General features: G+C 34.6%; 2 protein-coding genes across 3 annotated transcripts; one reads left to right on the top strand and one right to left on the bottom strand.

Moving 5' to 3' along the window:
- The first annotated feature begins 1,780 nt into the window (after positions 1 to 1,780).
- On the top strand, positions 1,781 to 12,602 carry LOC121977017 (CBS domain-containing protein CBSCBSPB3-like). 2 transcript variants are annotated; one of them, XM_042529490.1, is made up of 14 exons: positions 1,781 to 2,131; positions 2,229 to 2,388; positions 2,482 to 2,614; positions 4,174 to 4,344; positions 5,497 to 5,575; positions 5,661 to 5,774; positions 5,903 to 5,969; positions 7,430 to 7,535; positions 7,611 to 7,669; positions 11,300 to 11,409; positions 11,485 to 11,612; positions 11,689 to 11,783; positions 11,872 to 11,961; positions 12,186 to 12,602. In XM_042529490.1, the coding sequence occupies exons 1-14, from the start codon at positions 1,971 to 1,973 to the stop codon at positions 12,354 to 12,356; spliced, it is 1,644 nt and encodes a 547-aa protein (XP_042385424.1). In that variant the 5' UTR covers positions 1,781 to 1,970; the 3' UTR covers positions 12,357 to 12,602. The 2 variants fall into 2 exon arrangements, with proteins under 2 accessions (XP_042385424.1, XP_042385425.1); XM_042529491.1 differs by having other exon boundaries at positions 11,704 to 11,783.
- A 1,683-nt stretch (positions 12,603 to 14,285) lies between these two features.
- Positions 14,286 to 21,945, bottom strand: LOC121977018 (long chain acyl-CoA synthetase 9, chloroplastic-like). The gene is made up of 12 exons (XM_042529493.1): positions 21,772 to 21,945; positions 21,035 to 21,523; positions 20,778 to 20,858; positions 19,383 to 19,652; positions 18,504 to 18,635; positions 18,251 to 18,424; positions 17,931 to 18,160; positions 16,845 to 16,962; positions 15,571 to 15,702; positions 15,356 to 15,490; positions 15,079 to 15,285; positions 14,286 to 14,621 (listed from the first exon to the last, which is right to left on the bottom strand). The coding sequence occupies exons 2-12, from the start codon at positions 21,479 to 21,481 to the stop codon at positions 14,457 to 14,459; spliced, it is 2,091 nt and encodes a 696-aa protein (XP_042385427.1). The 5' UTR covers positions 21,482 to 21,523; positions 21,772 to 21,945; the 3' UTR covers positions 14,286 to 14,456.
- Positions 21,946 to 22,418: the final 473 nt, after the last annotated feature.

A 22,418-nucleotide genomic window follows, 5' to 3' on the forward strand; every position in this document is an offset into this window, starting at 1 on the left:
TGGACTATCCTCTGATCCACAATTTACAGACCAGAGGATCCGTCCTCCAAAACAGTAAGGGTCTTCTGGTCCGTAAATTGTGGACCAGATGATGGTCCATTGCATGAGGGCCCTTGATTTAGATAGACTCCATCTTTAAATAAGTGGGGTCCATCCAAATCAAGGGTCTAAAAAAATGGATCATCCTCTGATTCGTAATTTACGGACCAGAGGATCCGTTCTCCGAAACAGTAGGGATCCTCTGGTCCACAAATTGTGGACCAGAGGATGGTCCATTGCATGAGGATTCTTGATTTGGATAGACTCCATCTTTAAATAAGTGGGGTTCATCCAAAATCAATGGTCTAAAAAAGTGGATCATCTTCTGATCCGTAATTTGCGGACCAGAGGATCTGTCCTCCAAAACAATAGGGATCCTTTGGTCTGTAAATTATGGACCAGAGGATGGTCCATTGCATGAGGACTTTTGATTTGGATAGACTCCATCTTTAAATAGGTGGAGTCCATCCAAATAAGGGTATAAAAAAGTCGATCATCCTTTGATCCACAATTTGCGAACCAGAGGATCTGTTCTCCAAAATAGTAGGGATCCTCTGGTCCGCAAATTATGAACCAGAAGATGATCCATTGCATGAGGATCCTTGATTTGTATAGACTCTATCTTTAAATAGATAGAGTCCATCCAAATCAAGGGTCTAAAAAAATGGATTATTATCTTATCCGTAATTTGTAGATCAAAGGATTCATACTTCAAAATAGTAGGAATCCTTTGATTAATAAATTATAGATTAGAGGATGATTCATTATATAAAATTTTTTAATTTGAATAGACTCCCTATTATATGAGAATTTTTTATTTGAATAAATTTCATCTTAAAGTCGATCTAAATTACGAGTCTAAAAACATGAATACTTCGTAAATTATGCGATCTGTCTTCTCGGCAAAAGTCACGTATGTGACCATTACCATTATGCAATTTTTTAATGCTATTTTCATATTGGAATCACGACAGTGATCGTGTCTTGAGTTGTGTCCATTGTTTGGCGCGGCTATTTTGCTCATAGATAGTTGACTCATCTGCTCTCGGTGGGTCCACCACGCGCCGTCCAACACTGTAACCAAAACTCAAAATTTTCCTTAATAACTACCCGTTATTCCTACCCATACGGCGAGCTTTCCAAGTGACTTCTCCGTTTCGGAGCCGTCGTTGCGGGTAATTGAAATGTGAGTACTTTTACGTCTCTCTTTCTCGCGTACACTCGTGACTCGACAAGCACCACGGTCGGTAAACCGCGGAGATGGCCCACAAAATTATGCGGGCGGCCCGCGCACGTAATGCAGTCCCCAGTTGGCAGTTTCCCGTTCAATTCACGCTTCTTTATGCCTGCTTTATTCCCCTTCCTTTTCTTCGACCGCTCGACGATTTCAAATTTGCCATTAACACCTTCAATTAAATCAATTAATACTCCCTCAACCCGTCGCAATAATCATCATTATCATCATTTTAGGTAAAATTTTATTAAATGGACAAGGCGCAAAGGAATTTTTAAAAATTAAAAATTAAATTTCATGACATAGTTTCATTTTGCCCCTTTATTTTATGTTGTTATAAAAGTTTCCTTGTAAGTTTAAAAATTAAATACTCTGGTACCTAAGAGTTTAAAAAATCAAAAAATTTGATTCAAATTTTGGTTTGTAAGAGTTTTTACAAAATAGAGGGTGCAACTTGGAATTTGTGCCTTTATATATATATAAATACAAATTCAGCTGTCCGCTGCACGCGTAGAAGTAGGTCATTTGTAGGAGAGGAAGGATCGCAGAGAGGGAGAAAGAAGGCGAACGCGATTGTTTAAGTTAAACCGTCTCTCGCAACGAATCCTCGATTGCGATCGATTTAGGGTTCTCAGTTTCGATCGTCTCCGGCAAGTCCTGAAGGTCTGTTCCTCGGCCCGATCGATCGAGCAAGAAGATGAGCAGCCACGCCGCTCCTCTTCCGAGAAGGAGAAGCCTCGCCTCCCGTCGCGCTGCGTTGGCGGCGAAGAAACTCTTTCTGTCCGAGAACGGCAGCACTAATTCTTCAGCCGCCGCCAACGGGAACACCACCAAGCCGAATTCTCCTACCCAAGCATCGTATGGTTATTTGTTTTTTTTTCGCCTCTGTTTTCTTTCGAGTTTGCTCTTTTGGGGATTTTTTTTTGTTGTGATTCTTTTTGTCGGGATGGGACAGTGGGGAAAGGACGGTTAAGAAGCTGAGATTATCGAAAGCTTTGACTATTCCGGAGGGCACGACTGTCTCCGACGCGTGTAGGAGGATGACGGTGCGTAAGGTCGATTCCGTGCTTTTGACGGATGTCAACGGGCTTCTCTCTGGAATTGTTACCGACAAGGTTGGTTAAGCTGATTGCTTTCGTTTTTCGATAGTTCCATCTTCTTTGGTTATGAGGTAAGTGTTTGTGTTGGGCTCGGTTTCGCTTCTTCAGGATATTGCCATAAGGGTTATAGCGGAGGGTTTGAGGCCGCAGCAAACACCTGTGTCTAAGATTATGACTAGAAACCCACTTTACGTAATGTCTGATACTCTTGCAATAGAGGCTCTGCAGAAAATGGTTCAAGGTTAGCATATTCATGAATTATTTTATTCTTTACCTTCACATATAGCTGCTCCTAGATAATGCTTTCCTCTTGTGGTGTTGATGTTGATGGCTTGTTTTGATATAATGCTATGGTTCTTGCTCATTATGAATAGTTAAAGCTGCAATTTTTATGCCTACAAATTCAATGCACTTTTTTGACATTATTTTTTGTTATAAATGTGTAGGATGAAACAATAATTCTTACATCAAGTACATGAAGCACCAATAATTCTGGTTGAAGGAACATGTCTTCCTTTCTACGCAACAAGAGTTAACATATTTAAGTCAAAATTCATGTTTAAGACAGAGGAAGATTTACCTTTTATATGAGATTGAATATTGTGGATTGGTCATTTTTTTTCAAAATGAAATGTAACTGTAATTGAATTCCTTTTCCTGATATTACATACATCTATAAGATTTATTTATGCTATTTACATCTACTTGGATAGTTTTTCTGATAGTCTCTTTTCGTTTATTCCAGTTGTACTAACTATATTGTTAAATTGTGCATATGCTATTGATGTTAAATTGGAGAGTCATACTTTATGATTTCTCAAAAGGACGAGCATAATGTTGTCTGTTGGTTGATATATGTTCTTTGATTTTGTCACCACTTCTTGTCATGGGCTAAAAATTTGGTAGGTATTACCTTACCTGATATGAGAGAGGGTTGTTGGAAGGGAGACGAGCTTTCGACTTATGTCATTATTGTGCTGCAAAACAAAATTTGTTGTGTCCCTCAAGCTTAAAGAACACTTTTTTAAAATTATGGTGTGGTCTACCATACTTTATGATTAAATTGTTGGACTATCAAGAATCAATGATTTTAAAAAAAATTAATGCTCATAAATTATAATTACAAACAACAATGTTTGTTAAAACTTAACATGTATTTTAACTGTTGATGTTAGTTGTCACACTTGCTACTTAAGTTTAATATGTTAAAATAATAATTTCAGGAACTTCAATATATTTATGTGACTGAAGTTATGCAAGAATGATTATCAGTTCCAAAATGCTTAGCATCATTCCATGCTATAGTGCTATTTGTTTGGTTGATTGGACCTCTGGGTAATATTAACTTATGACCTATACAACTAATTTGAAGTTATGGATGCGTTGTTTACTCTATTTTTCATGGTGAATAGTACATATTTCCAGTTAATGATATGCTTAGACCAGAGAAGAGGTACTTTCCTAGTAGTAGCTTTGATGTTTACTCGATTTTGCATGGTGAATAGTGCATATTTCCTGTTGATGATATGCTTAGACCAGAGAAGAGGTACTTTCCTAGTAGTAGCTTTGATGTTTACTCTATTTTGCATGGTGAATAGTGCATATTTCCTGTTGATGATATGCTTAGACCAGAGAAGAGGTACTTTCCTAGTAGTAGCTTTGATGTTTCAGGACTATATCATATTGTAATAAATTTGTTGTTCCTCTCATCTTTTCTTAAACACTGTATTGTTTCTAGGTTCAAAATTTCTTACTCTTTGTGGGTTAACTTGGGCTTTTCATTTGCTTGGTCTTTTGCAGGAAAATTTAGGCACCTTCCTGTAGTAGAGAATGGTGAAGTTATTGCCATGCTGGATATTACGAGATGCTTGTATGATGCTATATCAAAAATGGAAAAAGCTGCTGAACAAGGTAGTGCTATTGCTGCTGCAGTTGAGGGAGTTGAACGTCAATGGGAAAGCAGCTTGTCAGGTTAGAGGATTTATTGTATCTTAATGAACAAGGCATGAGTAGATTAGGTCCTCTAGTGTTGTTATTTGCAGCATGTTTGTGGATATGCTCAATTGCTCCTCAACACTTCCATTCATCATAAAAGTTGAGGATTGAAAATCTTCAGGGAAGAAGAAATAAACTTTAAATAGATTAGTTGAGGAACCATTTTCTTTCATATTCCTTTTACAGTTTTAGTGTTTGGAATGATCAACTTCAAATGTGTACCATGTTAGTACTGGTGTCATTTTGATTCATATCCCATTTTACAAATTTTACTGTTTAGAATGATAGTAGGGTATAAATGAAACTGTCAGATAGCTCTGAGAATAAAATCCTTCCTTTCAGTATTGTACAACACAGATTGTCCTTAAGATATATGGACTTTATCTAGTGTTCTCATTAGATTGAGTTGAGTCATTATGTTTTTAGTCATATACAAGACAAATGACACAGAGCCATGCGAAATGCCTGATCTGAAAAGGAGATGAAGGTATAGGGACACATGTGTTAATCAAAATAAGGATGAAATGACACTTGTGTTCTAATGGCATCGAAATTTGAAATTCTTGTTTGATAAGTGTTTGTTTTGCTATTGTATTCAACAGCTCATATTGACTTGAATTGAGAACAAAATATAATGCATGGGTTAAAAGTCTTAAACATGGCCCACATTGTCATTACTTATGTTAAGGATGCAATTAACAATATTAACACACACAACACTTGTTAAGCTTAATGAATGTGCAGCTGAATGGTGAATGAAAAAAATTGTAATTAATTTTATAAGCTTTTTTATGATACACTATATTTTTACTCTAATAAGTTGTCACATTATTAGTTTCCAAATAGGTGGGACTAAGACAGTTTGATAATTATGCCAATGATATTCAGTTACTTTATTATTCATAAAAGTATTGCCCAATGGTTCATTGGAGACACATGAAGTTCATGTTCGTTTTTAGGTGGCTATTTTATGGGACTGTTTCTGCTTTTTGACAACTTTATTCAATGTTGTGTTCTTCTGTTGAACCATGAGAAGGATTTTGTTTACTCTTGAGATAACTTTGATTATATAATTGCTCTATCTACTTTATTGAATTATTCATGATTCATCCTTTTTCCTTGATGCAGCGCCCTATGCTTTCATTGAAACTCTCCGAGAAAGAATGTTTAAGCCAACTCTTTCAACTTTTGTGACAGAGCATTCAAAGTATGTCTCTAGGCTTTAGCTTTGTTTTTTTTCTTGTACCAATGCAATCATTATTGTCATTGACCTTTCTGAAACCTGTCTGCAGAGTTGTGACGGTGTCTCCCTCAGATTCTGTATCTGTTTCAACCAAAAAGATGCGTGACTTCCAAGTTAACTCTGTGATTGTAACAACAGGAAGTAGTCTTCATGGAGTTCTAACGTATGCTGCTCATTGTGATCTTTTGACCTTGATTTCTCAACTAATGTCACTTCTCCATTATTTTTTTTTTAACTCTGTTTGTCTGATAATACTTGTTTCATAATTTTGCTTAATTAATTTTGTTGCAGCTCAAAGGATGTGCTTATGCGAGTAGTTGCTCAAAATATTTCACCTGAACTAACTCTTGTTGAAAAGGTTGTCTATGCTAAACTGATTCTAGAAATTTCGATGTTCCTGAATCCTTTTTATGCATGGCTCTTACAATTTCCAGACATTATAATTATAACCCTGAATGACTCCTTGAGGGCAAACCTGATCTCTAAAGGCCATTTCATCTTCTTATATTTTTTGAATACTTAAATTTAGGATCTATAGGTGTTTTATCATTGTTCCACAATTGTAGTTTCTGATCACAGATTCGTGATTATTCTATTCATCTGCTCATCCTTCTTGATGGATATCTATATAATAAATTTCTAAATAGAGAAACAAAACTTGATAACCCACCTTTTTTTGTGTTTTTTCCCTCTCTCTCCATCTAGCATTAATTCCTGTTGTGGTTTCTGAAACTACCAACTCCATTCTGGATTCCTGCAATGAGTGTATTTAGTTAGGATGAAAGCAATCCGAAAATTTGAGGAGTTCAAATATGATATACAATCCATCAGATTGAAAGGAAATCGATTAGATAAAGAAATTAGGGACATAGAACAATTCAAATAATTAGTGCAAATATGTTTTTCCATGGAAAGAACAACTGAGAAACATATAAAAAAATGAGTGAGAAAGAAAAACAGATCAGATGGAATAGGAAGCCAGAGCTCTGGGAAGATGTTCACTACCTTTATATACTTATTTTTTTCATTGTTGCATTTCCCCATACATTTTTCATCCCCATCAATGCTTAGGAATCAAGAGTTGCTCATCGCGTATCATTGCGTTGCTAAGTATGGTTGTACTGATCAGGATTGGCTGGTGTGTCCTCTTGGGCAGTTCAAGTTTCAATTCCTAGTAGATGATCAAGAAAATCTCATTATTGGCAGGGTTGGATAAAAATATATAGTACTTGCAAATTAGAATGATAAAAAGTTGATGCGGAGTAGAATTGGCAATTCACAATGTGATTCTTAGCAAGTCTGGTACCTGAAGGAAGGCGTCGATAAACATTCATGCAATTGGCATAGGGCTGTCAATTTGTGGTATCATTCTAGTCTTTTGGTATCATTACAGGTCAACTCCAAGGCTACAAACTGATATGTAATTTAGGCAATTTATATTATGTGAAATAATTGATAGTTGATTTATAGGATGTAAAGTTAGTTAAACTTATTAGTAAGTTATTTATAAACATGTTGATTTATGACAATTTTACTTCATCAAAGAATTGCCTATTTGGTAAACTTGTTTATTCATGCCAATTTAGGCTCTTCATAATTGTGATATGCTTTCAAGGCCGTAGTTAATATTTTAAGTCATATTGTTTAGGGGTGATTTCCAGATTTTTCAGTATTATTGGATCTTCATTGGAGCAACTTTTGTTTGCAATTGCTGATGAATTTTAATAACCTGTAAATTCTTATATAATGTTTCAAATTTTTATGAATTTCTTTCCAACAAGTATCATAATGAGTCATTGTCTAATGTCCATTTTATAGGTGATGACCTTGAACCCCGAATGCGCCACCCTTGACACCACAGTTCTTGATGCATTGCACATTATGCATGACGGAAAGTTCTTGCATATTCCAGTACTAGACAGAGGTAATCTATCATTTATTTTTATGTAAATATGTTTCCATCTTTAATTCTGATTTTCTGCTACACTTCCCAAAACAGACCGACGAATTGTTGCTTGTTTGGATGTTCTGCAGCTAACACATGCAGCAATTTCCTTGGTAATATAACATGCTTTTATATGTGCAGTAACATAATGAAAGACTTCCCAATGCTCTTTGAATATGAACTGGTAAATTCAGTTTCACCATGAACAGGGCCGGCCCTGACTTTTGGGGGCCCTTGGGCGAAAAGAGAAAAGTGACCTCTTAGGGAAAAAAATTACTAACTTACAATTTGAACATAATTTAATAGAGAAATTTGAAAATCAATATATTTCATTTAAAATATGGTAAACTACATACAAAATTTATTTCTCAAGATTCTTCAAAAAATGTAACACCATACAAAATATATTTCCTAAGTTTCTCCAAAAAAGTGTAATACCTACAAATAAAAAAAAAGTATGAAATAAAAAATCTATATCTTCTAGCATTTTGAGAAGTAAAATCATCAATAAGGTTTTCAAAATCAAGTTTTTCTAATATCTCATTTTCGATACATAAAATTGTCAAGACATTTACATTCAAATCATTATCATCATTTTCTCTCAATTCTTCATGCTTATTCGTTGCATGATTATGCTCATCATTTTCTCTAAATTCTCCCCCTCATTGATTGCATGATTATTTAATTCTTTTTGATTACTCAATTACTACTCATTTGTTACATGATCATTTAGTTCTTCTTGACTTTCTTCTTACAATTCATCAACTGAATTTTCATTGAAGAGCTAGCTTTAAAAAACTTACGAAGAACACCTTTGTGAGTTTTAATAATTTGTTTCACTCTTTTTCTTTTGTTTTTTTTCTAACTCCAAGATTGATATTTTTCTAGAAACATGTTTGTATTACAAATTTCAATTGTCAAAATAAAACACACAAAACTAGCAACAAAGCTAACAATGAAACAAACACAAGCAGTAAAAATAATAGTCAAAGAACAATAAAGGCTGGTTTGTGCTTGAAGCAATCGATATAACTCATTCTATGATGATTAAAATTGGGATGATTTATTTAAACTCTTTCAAATCCGTAAAAAAAATCATAAAATATTGACTCCAATATAATATTAAAAATCAATATTGAATATTGACAATAAGAAAAAATATAGATAAGTAGGTAACTTAGGTTGTAAGTTTATATATTGATGAATGATGATGTTGATGAAACTAAAATTAATAAATTAGAAGAGATTTAAAGGAGAAGAAAGGAGGAAATTAGCGTCTATAAGTAAATTAATGAAGAAAGAATTGTACCAGAAATAAAATCTTGGAAAGAGAAAAAAAGGATCGTTTACCTTTCTTCCTTTTTTTCTTTCTTTTCTTTTTTAGTTTTTTTCTTAAATTTTAATAGAAAATATATTTTTTTTAGACCTTTATCAAAACAATTCAACAATATATATATTTTTGGGCTTTTATTAAAATAATCCAATCAAATATATTTTATAGGTTTTTATTAAAACAATCTAAGTATATATAATATATATTATATATGCATGTCAAATTGGGGGCCTCTAAAAATCGGGGGCCCTTGGCCATCGCCCCCGGTGACATGCCTTAGGGCCGACCCTGACCATGAACAAGGAAGTGTTTGTATTTTTTAATCTCCAATCAAAATTTAGAGAATTATGACCATTTATTTTTGCCAGATCAAGTTTACAGAGGCATCTTTAAATATAGTTATCAATTTAGGTTGGGCCCGTCGGGTTAGCCCGCCCTGTCAAACAATTTAAGCGGGTTGGGTTGAGATTTTATCAATCCATTTTAAGGTGGATCGACATGCTTAGGCACACGATCCGCACGGGTCGTCCTGTGGTGGGTTTGGATTGACCCGCGGATTGAGAAAAAAAATTCTTCTAAGATTTAAAACTAAAATGGAAAACTCAATGGGCTCGTGAGTTTGACTCGCTTAATCCACAAATCCAAACTTAAACATTTCAACATATTCTCTCTCTCTCTCTCTCTCTCTCTCTCTCTCTATATATATATATATATATATATATATATTTGGCGAGTTCGTGGGCTAACTTACCTAATCTGCAATCTACCTTGGGTTGGGTTGGGGATTTTCCAATCCGCCAATATGGCGGGCCAGCCTGCTCAGGCATATGACAGGTTTTTGACGGGTCGGCCCACCTCGCTAAAGGTTGGCCCGTTTGACAACACTATCTTTAAAACACATTGTTCTAGTGGATTTAAAATTAAACTATTGATACGAGGTTGGAAACCCAAGATTATGGGAATCTTATGTTTGAAAAGTATCATATACACCAGCACTCTGGTTTTAAAGACACTTGCTTTTAATGTTTGAAGAATTGTTCAAGGTTGTAATTTCAATTTCTAACTACAATAGTACGGTTTTAGTACTATGTCGTGCCAACACTTGATAGGATTTGGGCTGTTGACACATTTCAAGCGTGTCAAGATCAATTTGAAGTTTATCACAATTAGCAATTCAATTAAATTAAAGTTTTGGAGTATCAAGTTACAAAAATACAACAAAGTCTATCAACTAATGATTATGCTACATACCAAAATGAATATCTTGCATAGATGAGGGTATAAATTCTTCTAGCATCTGAGTGAGAGCTCTATAATTTTCTTAGACCAAGATTTAATCTTTCCAGCACAAATTCAATACTACTCCACATGCCTATAAATCTATCTTGATTTTGTTGGACTTGAACTGACATAATTGAAACTAGGAAACATGCAAGTAATGATTACATCTTGGTTTCTTTGACACTAGCATTACTCCTCTCTGTTGTTGCCAGTATTCTAGTTGTTTTTTTTTACCTTCCCTTCACTTTTTTAGTGATACATCTTCTTATCATTGGCAAACAAAATCCAAGGACAAGTCATGGGATGAGAAATATTTTCTACCAGTTATAGTTTGTACCATCTGAAATATACCCTTTTTTAGTAAGTACCACTGAAACTATTGTGGCACAAGCGACAATAAAATTTACTCGTGCTGACATGGTACAAGTATCAGTCAGTGGTTTGAATGATAGGTTTCAACCGTGCTAATCAACATTGAACTACACTTGAAACTATACTTCCAATTATGCACTCACTTCTTTTCACACTATGTTTTCATTTCTTTTCAAAACAATAAGAATGAATCTAGTAATTTACTTTAGATCTGAGTAAAACTAGTATAGTACTACTTCAGAGTACAAGGCAAACCAAACACAGAAAGGGAATTTCAGAAGATATGTCATGCATAATTATAACTGCTTAAGAGGATTGTCCGGCAGACCAAACCTGCAGCTTCCATAATTTGGGTACCAAAATCAGTGTTGGCTGAACAATTTTGAATAATGAAAATGCTGGATGAACAATTTGTTCACTCTTTCTCATTTTTTTATTAAAAAAATTGAGACCACTATAGGCTTATAGCTAGTTTTTGACAGCCAACTACATGCTGGGTCAAAACTATGGAGATCACTGCCATGAACAGACAGTGGAGTATTGTCGCTACACTGAGTGATGTAATAGATACAGCTATACAGAATATTCTAACCGGATATTATTTTGCCAAATAACCTAATTCCACAAGGTGATATTGATGACCAATGCCCCTTGGACTATTTTGTCTTGATGGTTTTTTAAATATCAGAATATGCTCACAGAGCTATTTCTGGTTTGGTTCACTTTAAGTGATCCTTGTTGCATTTCATTTGAAAAGGTTGATGGAGGTTCTGAAGCTACCAATGACATGGCAAACACAATGATGCAAAACTTTTGGGATTCTGCCCTAGCCTTGGAGCCTGCAGATCAAGAGTTTGACACTAATAGGTATATTTTATCATCTTTTTCTATTGTATTTTCCTTGCCAAACTTCTGTTTATGAACTTTTTTTGCTCTTTGCAGTGAATCATCAGCATTGATGACATCTGAGCATGCTGAAACTGGGAAGTACAAGTATCCTCCTCTTGTTGGAAACACATTTTCATTCAAATTTGAAGATCAAAACGGGCACATACAGAGATTTAATTGTGGTTAGTATGAGACAAGATCACAAGAACCATTTTCTGTTTGACAGAGCTTCAATTGATTTCTGCACTAATATCTAAGGTTTGAATCTTGTAGACACGGAGAATTTGGATGAACTTGTATCTACTATAATGAAGAGGATAAGGCTTGATCGTGACTACAAAATTCAACTTTTGGTGAGATCATAATTCTTGCACGCATTTGTGTGGTGTCATTGCACAAGTAATGGAACTCAATGGTTCAGCCATGACTCTGCCCGTGCAGTATGAAGATGATGAAGGCGACAAGGTTCTTCTTACTTCAGATAGTGATGTTGTGACAGCTATCAATCATGCCCGATCAGCAGGATGGAAGGTACTCTTTAATTTATCTTGCCATTCATTTACCGCATTACCTTCTATCATTCATCTCCAAATATGTATCCATCTGGAGTTGGGTAGGACATTATGGTATCCAGACAAATTAATTTTTATATGTTATTAAATTTGACTTCAAAAGCAAATCATGTTTAAATGTGAAACTTCAAATCATAATTTCATGCCCAGATGTTCAATTTAGTAGGCTTATCGTTGTTTCAGGTTCTAAGGTTGCACATTGACGACCCAGAAACTAAGAATGAAGCTACGAAACCAGATCTTGCAGAAGTCCAAAGAGGTAGAGTAACAACTCTCCAATGGGGGATTTTAACTGGGACTGTGGTACTGGCTAGCATTGGAATTATGGTTTACTTGAAACGATCCAACTCGTGACTCATTTAAAAATTAAAATTTCAGGCTACGTAAAATATATATAAAAAAATAAAGCTCCTGAATGGCATTTATTTGCACATGTCAGTTGGATCATCAAAGATCGCTCCAATTTTGAGCATACCCTAATGTATAATTTTTAGCCGAGCAAATAGAGGCATCGATGTGAGTGATATTGATCAAGCAATGAAACAAGAAATCTTGTGCATCAATAATTTTCATGCTTATTGATAAGGTGTTTTGGTTTTACTCATGTATATTTATGAGGAAGCGTTGAGGAGCTTTGACGCAATTGTTAGCGTATGACTGAGGTCACGCAATTGTAAGTCTCGACCTCTTACAAAGCAAGATGAGATTCCATATAATAGATCATTCCATGAAACCTCAACTATTTTTTTTTAATGTTATGTTTACTTACGAGAGTGGAAAGTAAAATTAAAGAAAAATTCTCGTTGTGAAAAAATTTTCGTTGTTTATTTTATTAAAATTTTAAGAGGGAAGAGGAATATAATCCATCCGCGGATGATTTTAAAGTAAAAATTGATCATTTCAAAATCGGGTGGAAAGTAACATGAAAAATGATATGATATATGTATCATTTTTTATTCGTAAAATTATATCATATATTAGATAAAATGATGATATATGTACTCTTCTTAATTCGTAAAATTACATTAGATATCAAAAAAAAAAATAATGCATACAATTATTGTCAGTTACAAAAATTACATTCCACATCCCTCAATCAAGATAAAAGATAAATAAGTATAGAGATTCCTTTTTCTTTCCATACTCTTTTAATGCTCTAGATTTATCGTTCACTCCTCTGCTTAAACAGAGTATTAATGTTTATGAGGCATCCCATCAAGAGCAAGAGCTGGGTAGCTCATGTTAAGCTCGTCCTTCATAGTTATCGACTAAAGTGCATATTATCATTTTCATTCAATTAATTCATCTATTTGCAAATTTCTTTTACATATAATACCAAAATGTTAGCATCCTCAATCAGTGATTGTAGCTCTAAAAAATATGTTGGACAATCACCCTAAGGGTACGTTTGATTCAAGTTATCATGTATAACCTTGGTTATGTGATTACCAAATAATTACATAATAAATATTATGGAGAATAAAACATAATCAAATGTTATTTGGTTCAACGTAGGTAATGCAACAAAAATTTATTTGTTTGAAAGTTTTAATAAATACTCTAGTTTAATATTTTACTGTATTATCCTCAGTTACAAAACCAATTATACATATTATTATTATTATTATTATTATTATTATTTAATTTTTTATGTTTTTTTTACTTTTCTTTTTCCTGTATATTTTTTTATGTTTTTATGTGTGTTTTTTTATTTTTTTAATGTTTTTATATTTTTTATATTTTTATGTTTTTATATTTTTTATATTTTTATATTTTATATTTTTTACAATTTTTTTATTTTTTTAATTTTTTTAATTGTTTAAACAAAATCATTTTTAAAATTTTTTTATTTTTAATTTTTTAAATTTTTTTACAATTTTTAAATTTTAATTTTTTTATTTTTTACTTTTTAAAATTTTTAAACATCTTTTTATTTTTTTTTTACATTTTTTAATATTTTTTACATTTTTTTCACGTTTTTTTTTATCGAAAGGTATTTTTGGTAAAAAAAATTCGTTAACCTCCGGAATCAAGAAAAATCTGAGTTTTCTGAAGTTTTTTTATTCCGGGTTGCATGACTCTTTTGCTGAAGTGTCGGCTATGGAACATTACTCGAGAATCATTGATTACCTAAACCAAACAGAATTTTCATTGATAATCTTGGATGGATAACCAAAATTATCAAGGATAACCTCTAATCAAATGCACCCTAAAAGTCTTGAGAAAAAGAAAAGTTCTCCGATAATGAGGATACAACCACAAATACACTTCAACAAATTCCCATGCCCAAAAATGCTCTCCAAGATTGGGAGCACTATTATTAAAAAAAACTTCGAAGGTATTTTTCCTCAAGAGAAAACAAGCTAAAAACAAAACTAATAAACTTTCATTCGTTGCTGAGGGAAAAAAAATTCACCAAAATGTAGAATGCCTTAGCGGCAAAAGAAAAAAAATTCACGCGTATAACTTTTGAAGGTCATCAGCATATGCCTTTCTGACGGCTTCTCTCTTGAGTTTGAGTGCAGCAGTGACCAGACCAGATTCGGGGGTCCATGGTTCAGGAATCAACTTGATCTTAGCTGGGATCTCAAACTTATCCAGTCGAGACTGTTTCGCCGCCTGTTTCCAAATTGAATAAAAAGTTAGTATCAGTTTCATCAATTGATATATTAGATGCTGACTCATTGATACAGCATCTAAGTAGATTTTTCGTTAAGCAATCATTTCTCGCATAAAGATATGAGAAATGATGAGGTAAAGATGCAACGAAGCCAGATGATGAAATGATGCACTCTTAATATCAAAAGAACAACCAGATTGGTGATACAGTTTACATGTGATTGTACCTGTTATGATACTTATTTGAACTTTTAACATTAAACCAATCTACTTAAAATAATCCTGGCATCTAGATTGTGTTCAAACATGTGAAAGTTGAGGTTACTTAATCATGTGAAAAGAAGTCCTCCTTTGAACATAAACAAGCGAGTAGGAGAGGCCATCTTATCTTTGCAGACAACAAAGATAAAAGAAAATTGAGCTTATATATCATATATTATAATATGGAGATACGAACCTTGAGCAGTGAACCATGGACTTCTTTCACAGTTTCCTCTTTTTGGCATAAATCTGAAAAATCGGTACAATTGATTCCTTGCTTCGAAGCCCAGTCTTCTAAAGTATTGTGTGCAGCAACAATGAGTGCAACACAGAAATTGTGAAAAGGATCGGCATGCAACATGATGTTCTCCACATAGGAACTCACAATTAAAGCAGACTCCACCTGCGAGAAAGAACAGTGAGTTTGCTAAACTGAACATTAATAAAACAGAAATAATTAATCACCATCCCACCTTTCCTAGGGAGACATATTCACCATGTTGGAGTTTTACTATATCCTTTTTGCGATCAATGATTTCCAGGAGGCCACCAGGGTGAATCCTTCCTATATCACCAGTATAAAACCAACGCATTCCTCTCTCGTCAACCTTTTGATTTGGGCACCAATGCACCTTAGTGTTCTAATGATAAGATACTAACATGATAAGCGATGCTGTAACTAGTATACCTTGTAAACTTCCTTAGTCTTTTCTTCATTTTTGAAGTACCCTGCAGTAACATTTGGACCTCCAATAACTACCTCCCCTCTTGGCATTGGTTTATCTGTAACTAAATACCCACCTTCGGACCAATCTATCAACTGCTACCAAAAATGTTTTGTATTAATATAGAAGATCTAAGAGAGTGGTAACACATTTTCATCCACAGTACATCAGCTAATTCTATGAAGATTATAAAGAAAAAACTTTGCCCAATGTAAGTATGTAACAAAAAGAAATGCAAAAAATTGTTTATTTTTTCAATATAGTAGTTTACTAGTTTAAGAGATCCAATGTCTCATCCTGTAAGCAAATGAACTTAGTCTGACAGCTATTGCAACTAACAATTAGCTCTGTGAGGACTGAGGAAATGAACTTAGTCCGACAACTATTCCATGAGGATGTATTATTCCCTAGAAGTTGATTTGATTCAACTAAGATTTCACTCGATTATTATAGTAGAGGATACATCGGTAAAACTGAACATGCCATCACACTCATCGCTAAGACATAGCTAATGCAAAGAGCAATCTGAATCTTTAGTTTCATGTTATTAACAAGTAATATATTATTCCTTTATACATTTGATAGTCAGGAGTTCTTCATAGATTGTGACTTGTGTAGAAAGAATACTCTAAAAGTACAACTTCACTAAGAAACTATAACCTCAATTATCAGATTGAAAGTTAGATTGAAAAAATTGTCTTATCAACGAACACAGCAAAGTATCAAGAAATAAAACAAGATGAACATAATTTATGATAGATACCCCCAAAATATGGCTAGAATAAGAATTGAGTAATTGCAGTGAATCTGAATGCCATGGTTGAACATGAGATGAATACGAATGAGATATCTAAATGGTGGCATGAAGAAATTTTAAAAATATATAAATTAAAACAACTCTTTCCAAAAGCCTTGTGTAGCATACAGTTTGCTAAATGAATAGGCAGAGTTTATGCAGTTGCTATTTTAGTTGGGAAGTAAACTGATGCATGGAACGTCGCTATCCACCAAAGCATTTAGTGAGAAATAAAAGGGAAGATAATCCTAAATCTGAGAAAACTATCTTTAAACATATTTGCATAATAAATTGCAAACAAGGGTAGAGGCACATAGGAACCAGGGGTGAAAGCACAAAGTAATCTGCATAAATGCAATTAAATAGGTGGATAATGATCTACATTGCCAATTGCCTAATTGTTCTGCCAATGTTCACAACAAGATACCAAACATTTACTACCTTGACGTATGAACACGGAAGTGGAGCACCAACAGCACCAAGAGATATTTCATCAGCTTCTTGAAACGTTCCGCCAGCACATGTTTCTGTCAGACCATATGCTTGTGCTACTGTAGCCCTGAATTATATTTAGGAAGATCAAGGAAATAATAAATGCGACCAACAAGAAATTTAGAATTTTTTTGTTATGCAAGAAAATTGTGCAAAAGAAAATAACACACAAGAAATTGTTTGCATATTTTACTCCCATGCATGGAACAAGAACCCAATTTCTTCTCAAAATGTCTCCGTCCAAGAACAAATGGGCAAGTGTCAACTTTATTGTACACCACCATTGGTTCCTCTTGTCAGCACATTATTCAAGTCCATAACCTGGATAGGTTCAAGACACATTACAAAGAGATCTGTCCATGCACAAATGTGTAAGCTCCCGATTCTAATCTCTTGGTGTTTTAGTTGATAACCGATTTCATGTCGACCTGCCCTATATTAAATTTTAGGTATCCATGAAATGTATTCATTACCAAGTCCCATTTGTATAGATTATGATTGTACACAATTTTTTGAAAACCATAAACTATAGTCTTCTTATATCTACTTAGTAAAATTTAAAAGACAATTGGAAAAATTATAAGCCAACTGAGGTCATATAAAAAAAATGGACATACAAATCCAACAATAATAAGTAACAGAAAAGAGAGATCAGAATAAATCAAGTAGAACACAACATATTGTCAACTAAAATTGCACACAACCAAGAGCTAAAGTTTCAGATCACTAGAGACACAGACATGAAGGGAGAATCAGTTGCTGAGGAACGCTGGTCATCAGAATATGGTCTCACCCAAATCTTTTTAAAAAAAAACTAAACAAGACTTTCTCCTTGTCTCGATTGCATCTGGGTGTGAGATAGTTTGTATTTATATTACTTTCTCACACATTACTGCACATATTTAATTTACAGTTTTAAATCTATACACAGAAATAAAGGGCCCGCTATTGCTTCTGCAAATCCAGACGCCCCTAAATGTTTGTGTTGCAATGATGTGCATATCTATCATAGAAATGGAATGATGATGTACTTACCCAAAACAAATGTTAATAAATCTTTGAGTATCGCAAGAAAGAGGTGCTCCACCAGAGAGTAGATATCGTACACGACCTCCTAAAACAGCCTGAATCTTTCTAAAGACAAGAAAATTCCAAAAGAACTTCTCAAAACTAGTTTCTCCAAACCAACTCCCGTTGTTCGCAGCCAATCTACGACCATATGAAATATCAAATAGTTTCTTTGATAACCCACCCTTAGCATCTACCTGAAAGGAAAATGAATGCCCTATGAAAAATGTACAAGAGACTCAGGCCAAAAGGACAACGAAAATGACTTCTCTGAAAATTGACAAGACCTTTTTTCGCACACCATCACAAACACGATCAAGGATAGCAGGTACAGCAGGCATCAAGGTAGGTTTCAGGACTGAAGTATCACCTTTTGTTCCTTTCTTTATCTTATTCGATGTGTCAATGAGAGTTAAAGGTGACCCATATCCTAAAGCAGTTCCTGCAGCAACCATTACATGCTGCATGGAGCATATTGACAAAGTTATTATCTGAGAAAGTAAGTGAAATTTGGGAAGCTCAAAATCTGAAGCCCTTCACCTCTGCAGCCAACTCAAGAATATGAGCTAGAGGTAGGTATGCCATGTATATATCTTTAGTACCAAGGGAAGGGACAACAGTCATAACAGCTGAAACTGTAGCTAGAACATTGCCGTGTGTCATCATTACCCCCTACATGGGATTCAAATTATTAGAAATGCAACAGATAAGTAACCATGTGAGCATGTTTGGACATGACATAATCAGAACTCAGTAAGGGTTTGCCATGGATAGTCAGGACAGAGTTTCACTATGCATAAAACTACATTTAATTATATACTTAAATTAAGTAGTTTAAATGTCTATCAGCTTAAAGCTGGAAATAGATAATATAAGCATTTCCATTAGATTATTTTCCTTTATTTTTTTTCACTGGGGTGCATATTCTATTTTTTTTCTTTAATGGTTTGTGAGTTTACTAGAAGGGGAAACTCAATCTAAAAACAAAGCTACTACATGATCCCCAAACTCTGTTTCAGGTATTTCAAGATGAGATTTTCAATTGCATATATGAATTAACAATATTTGTATAGTGTTAGATGTGTCCATGCTTACATGTCTATGTTACAACTAATAGTCACAAAATAAAGAGCAAGATGAAACCTAGAAGAACAATGCTAGATCTTTCACCAATCTTGGATGTACATAAAAGCAGAATACTAGACTAGGCACTGCATGAATAATTAACACATCCAATAGGAATTCCAACAAAAGATTACATTTGCTGACTGATAATAACATTATGAAGCCGCACTATATCCATGATAAGACCAGAAAACATGTTACTTCCAGAATCCAGAATCCAACCTAGCAACTAAAACCAATATATCATGCAAGAATGTATAATCTGAACCAACAAGACTGTTGAGTTAAACAAACCTTTGGTAGACCAGTGCTACCACTTGTGTACATGATCACAGCAATATCTGCTGATTTAGGCAGATACGGAACCACAGGCTTTTCCCTGCCCATTCTCTCTACTTCAACAAATGATGCAACCACCCAGGTAGTGTTCTTGTCCAATGAAATCTCATTTGAAACACCGTCTTCATCAATATAAACAACATGTTTTACAGTATTAAGCTGTGCTTTTATGTCGATCACTTTTTTCAGTTCCTTTGGTCCACAAATTACAGTCGATACCTCTGTCTGATTCATATGTACTAGTTAGGATTGCAACTTTTGTGTTCCATAAGATAAAAAAGCAACATGAAAATCCACAAAATGGCACACTGAAACAATGGATTCAACTTTTACAAGTTCAGTTGTGTTAAAATTGATACAAAAATCCACAAAATGCTACCAAGAACAAAGAAATTGATATAACAACAACTGTTTTTGTTGATCCACTTATTACTCGGGAGCTTTGTTAAGAAGCCATAGCACAGAAATGATCATCCTTTGCAAAGAAGTAGGCTACTTTCATGGGAAGGGTCAATGGATGATCTTTCACCGAAGGTATAGATTGAACTTTTACAAGTTTACTTGTGTTGCTAATGTTACCAAAAAAGAAGAAAAAAAAATATGAAAGCAAGAGGTGAAGGAATGAGCAAAACTTTTCATGCCAGAGGTAATGCATCAATAGGGAAAATAGCCATGTCTCAAGGAGCCAAAATGATACTCATGGACTGCACAGTTGAACTTATATATATTTTTGACATATATGGGTCAAATTTGCAAGAGAACCACCAAAAAATATTGAAAGATAGTTTCCTAACTATTGGAATACAAGAGTGACCCTTCAACCAATTGAAATAGCTAAAATAGTGTAAGGGAAAGATGGTCCCTCTAAGTAAATTATAATTAAGAAAAAGATTCAACACGCTACATTATTTAAATGCTTCCTCAATTGCCAACTTTTATACATGCATGTATGCCACTTGATCCAAAATATGTATATATATTTAGATTGTCTGTTGATGCATCAAGTTAGTCAATTGCAATTATCGAATCTATATTGAACTGAAAAGAGAATAATAAAACAATAAAAATTAAATGGGATATGGCATATCTTTCGTTATTAGGTATGTGAAAAGCCACCTTTCTTAGTAGTAGCACTTGAAACAATTGACGAGGATTGAAAAATAGTATGTGCTTTTCTTGTTAATAAACAAAATAAATGTAATCTCACTGTTCAAAACAGAGAAAGTACTAAAGTTAATAATTGTGGAGGAAATACATTTTGCAAATATATATGCAATACAAGAATGTAGCATGATAATTGTATGATGTTTGTATGCATGTATATATAAATAAAGTTCAGAGCAACCAAACCTCATTTAAAGAGTGACAAAGAGCCTCCTCCCCTAGCGAAGCATATATTGTAACAACTGTGATATTTTGCCTGAAGCACCCCTATTTTAAGAAAGGTGAACTATATAAGCAACCTGACAACTTTGGTATAAAGAAAACAAGTGCCTTGCAAAGACAAGTTCTTGTGCTATAATTTAAATGTTCCACCAATAAACCTGTTATCCATTTAACATCAAGATGGATATTCAAGTAGTCAGGATGCATGCCAAGAAATCTACCTGCAAAGCAATAAACCACTCTGCTCGTGTATCTGAAAATATTGCAACGGGCTCATCCCTTTTGTGGCCAAGTTGCACAAGACCAGATGCGAAACTGCAGGCAGCTTTAAAAGCATCACCATAACTGATCCATTCATAGTTTCCCAGGTGGAACTTCTCAAAAGACCTCCCATCCGGACTTACTTCTGTTTCCCTTGCCAAAAGTCTCCGAGATCCAAGAAGAGGCTTGTGCTGGAAGCGTTTGCTAGAATGCTCAAACAGCTCAGCCAGAGTTGAGACTCCTTCCCACAGTGATTGCAATGGAGAAGGGAAACGGTAGTTGCGAATTGCAACACCAGGTTCTCCCCCAACATCAACCGGCAAACCTCGTGTTTTTGCCTTCTTTGATCTCCGAAATAACACCGAAGCAATAATAGGAACAACAATGGCAACAAGATAAGGATTCATACTTGCACACGAGCAATTACTCCGTCACCCGAGACGAGGTCACTTCATTGGCAACAAAGATCACAAAGAGCGTAACATGATTAGATAGAGTTTCAAATGTAGAAATTGAGAACCCTAGATCACAAACAACAAGAGGAGAAACCAATTTTAAACGAGAATAAACAAAACCGCGATCAATTTACATATGCATAAAGTACGATAAAAAAAAATACACGCATTCCATTTTCACGAAAGAGGTCATCGACATTATTGCACTAGGAGATGATCAAGAGGCAAGATGGATTTCGTACGTGATGGGTAGACAACATCGATCCGGCGTCGTCGTCGAAGAGATTCGGCGTGTGGTCGCGGCGATGGAGAAGACGATCGATGAGATCGAGAAAAAGATCGTGCGACGGTTGTCGAAGGCCGATCCCTAGTCTCTCTCTCTCTCTCTCTCTACTTGTGCGAGAGAACGTATACGTGCCAATATGGACGCATTTCATGTTCATGCAAACACATCGGCACCAACTATTTTGACCAAAATAAATTAAATAATAATTATATTACATTTATTATTATTAAATTAAAAATGATGTCCTTTATTGTCGTTTTCGTAAAAAAGGCACTTCTTTTTAAAAAAATGTCAAACAACGCCCTAATAAGTAAGAAATCGAAATTACACGTGGACGGTGGGATATCGTCCACAACTGGGACCCACTCCAATATCTTTTCTTGATGCCCGTCCAGGAAGATGACCAACCACAGCAGCAAATCTTAATACGGTGCTCTCTGTAGGATTTCCTGTGGAGGGATACTTGGTAATCGTCCGATCCAGAATCGCTTGATCCTGGAGATTGATGAGAGATAGGGAATCAACGACTGAGATTAAATTGTCTCCAATCGGACTGTAGAAAATAGCCCTTTAAGGTGAAGGTGAAATCCAATGGAGGTCCTT

Source organism: Zingiber officinale, chromosome 4B (assembly GCF_018446385.1).
Source record: "Zingiber officinale cultivar Zhangliang chromosome 4B, Zo_v1.1, whole genome shotgun sequence".
NCBI classification, from domain to species: domain Eukaryota; kingdom Viridiplantae; phylum Streptophyta; class Magnoliopsida; order Zingiberales; family Zingiberaceae; genus Zingiber; species Zingiber officinale.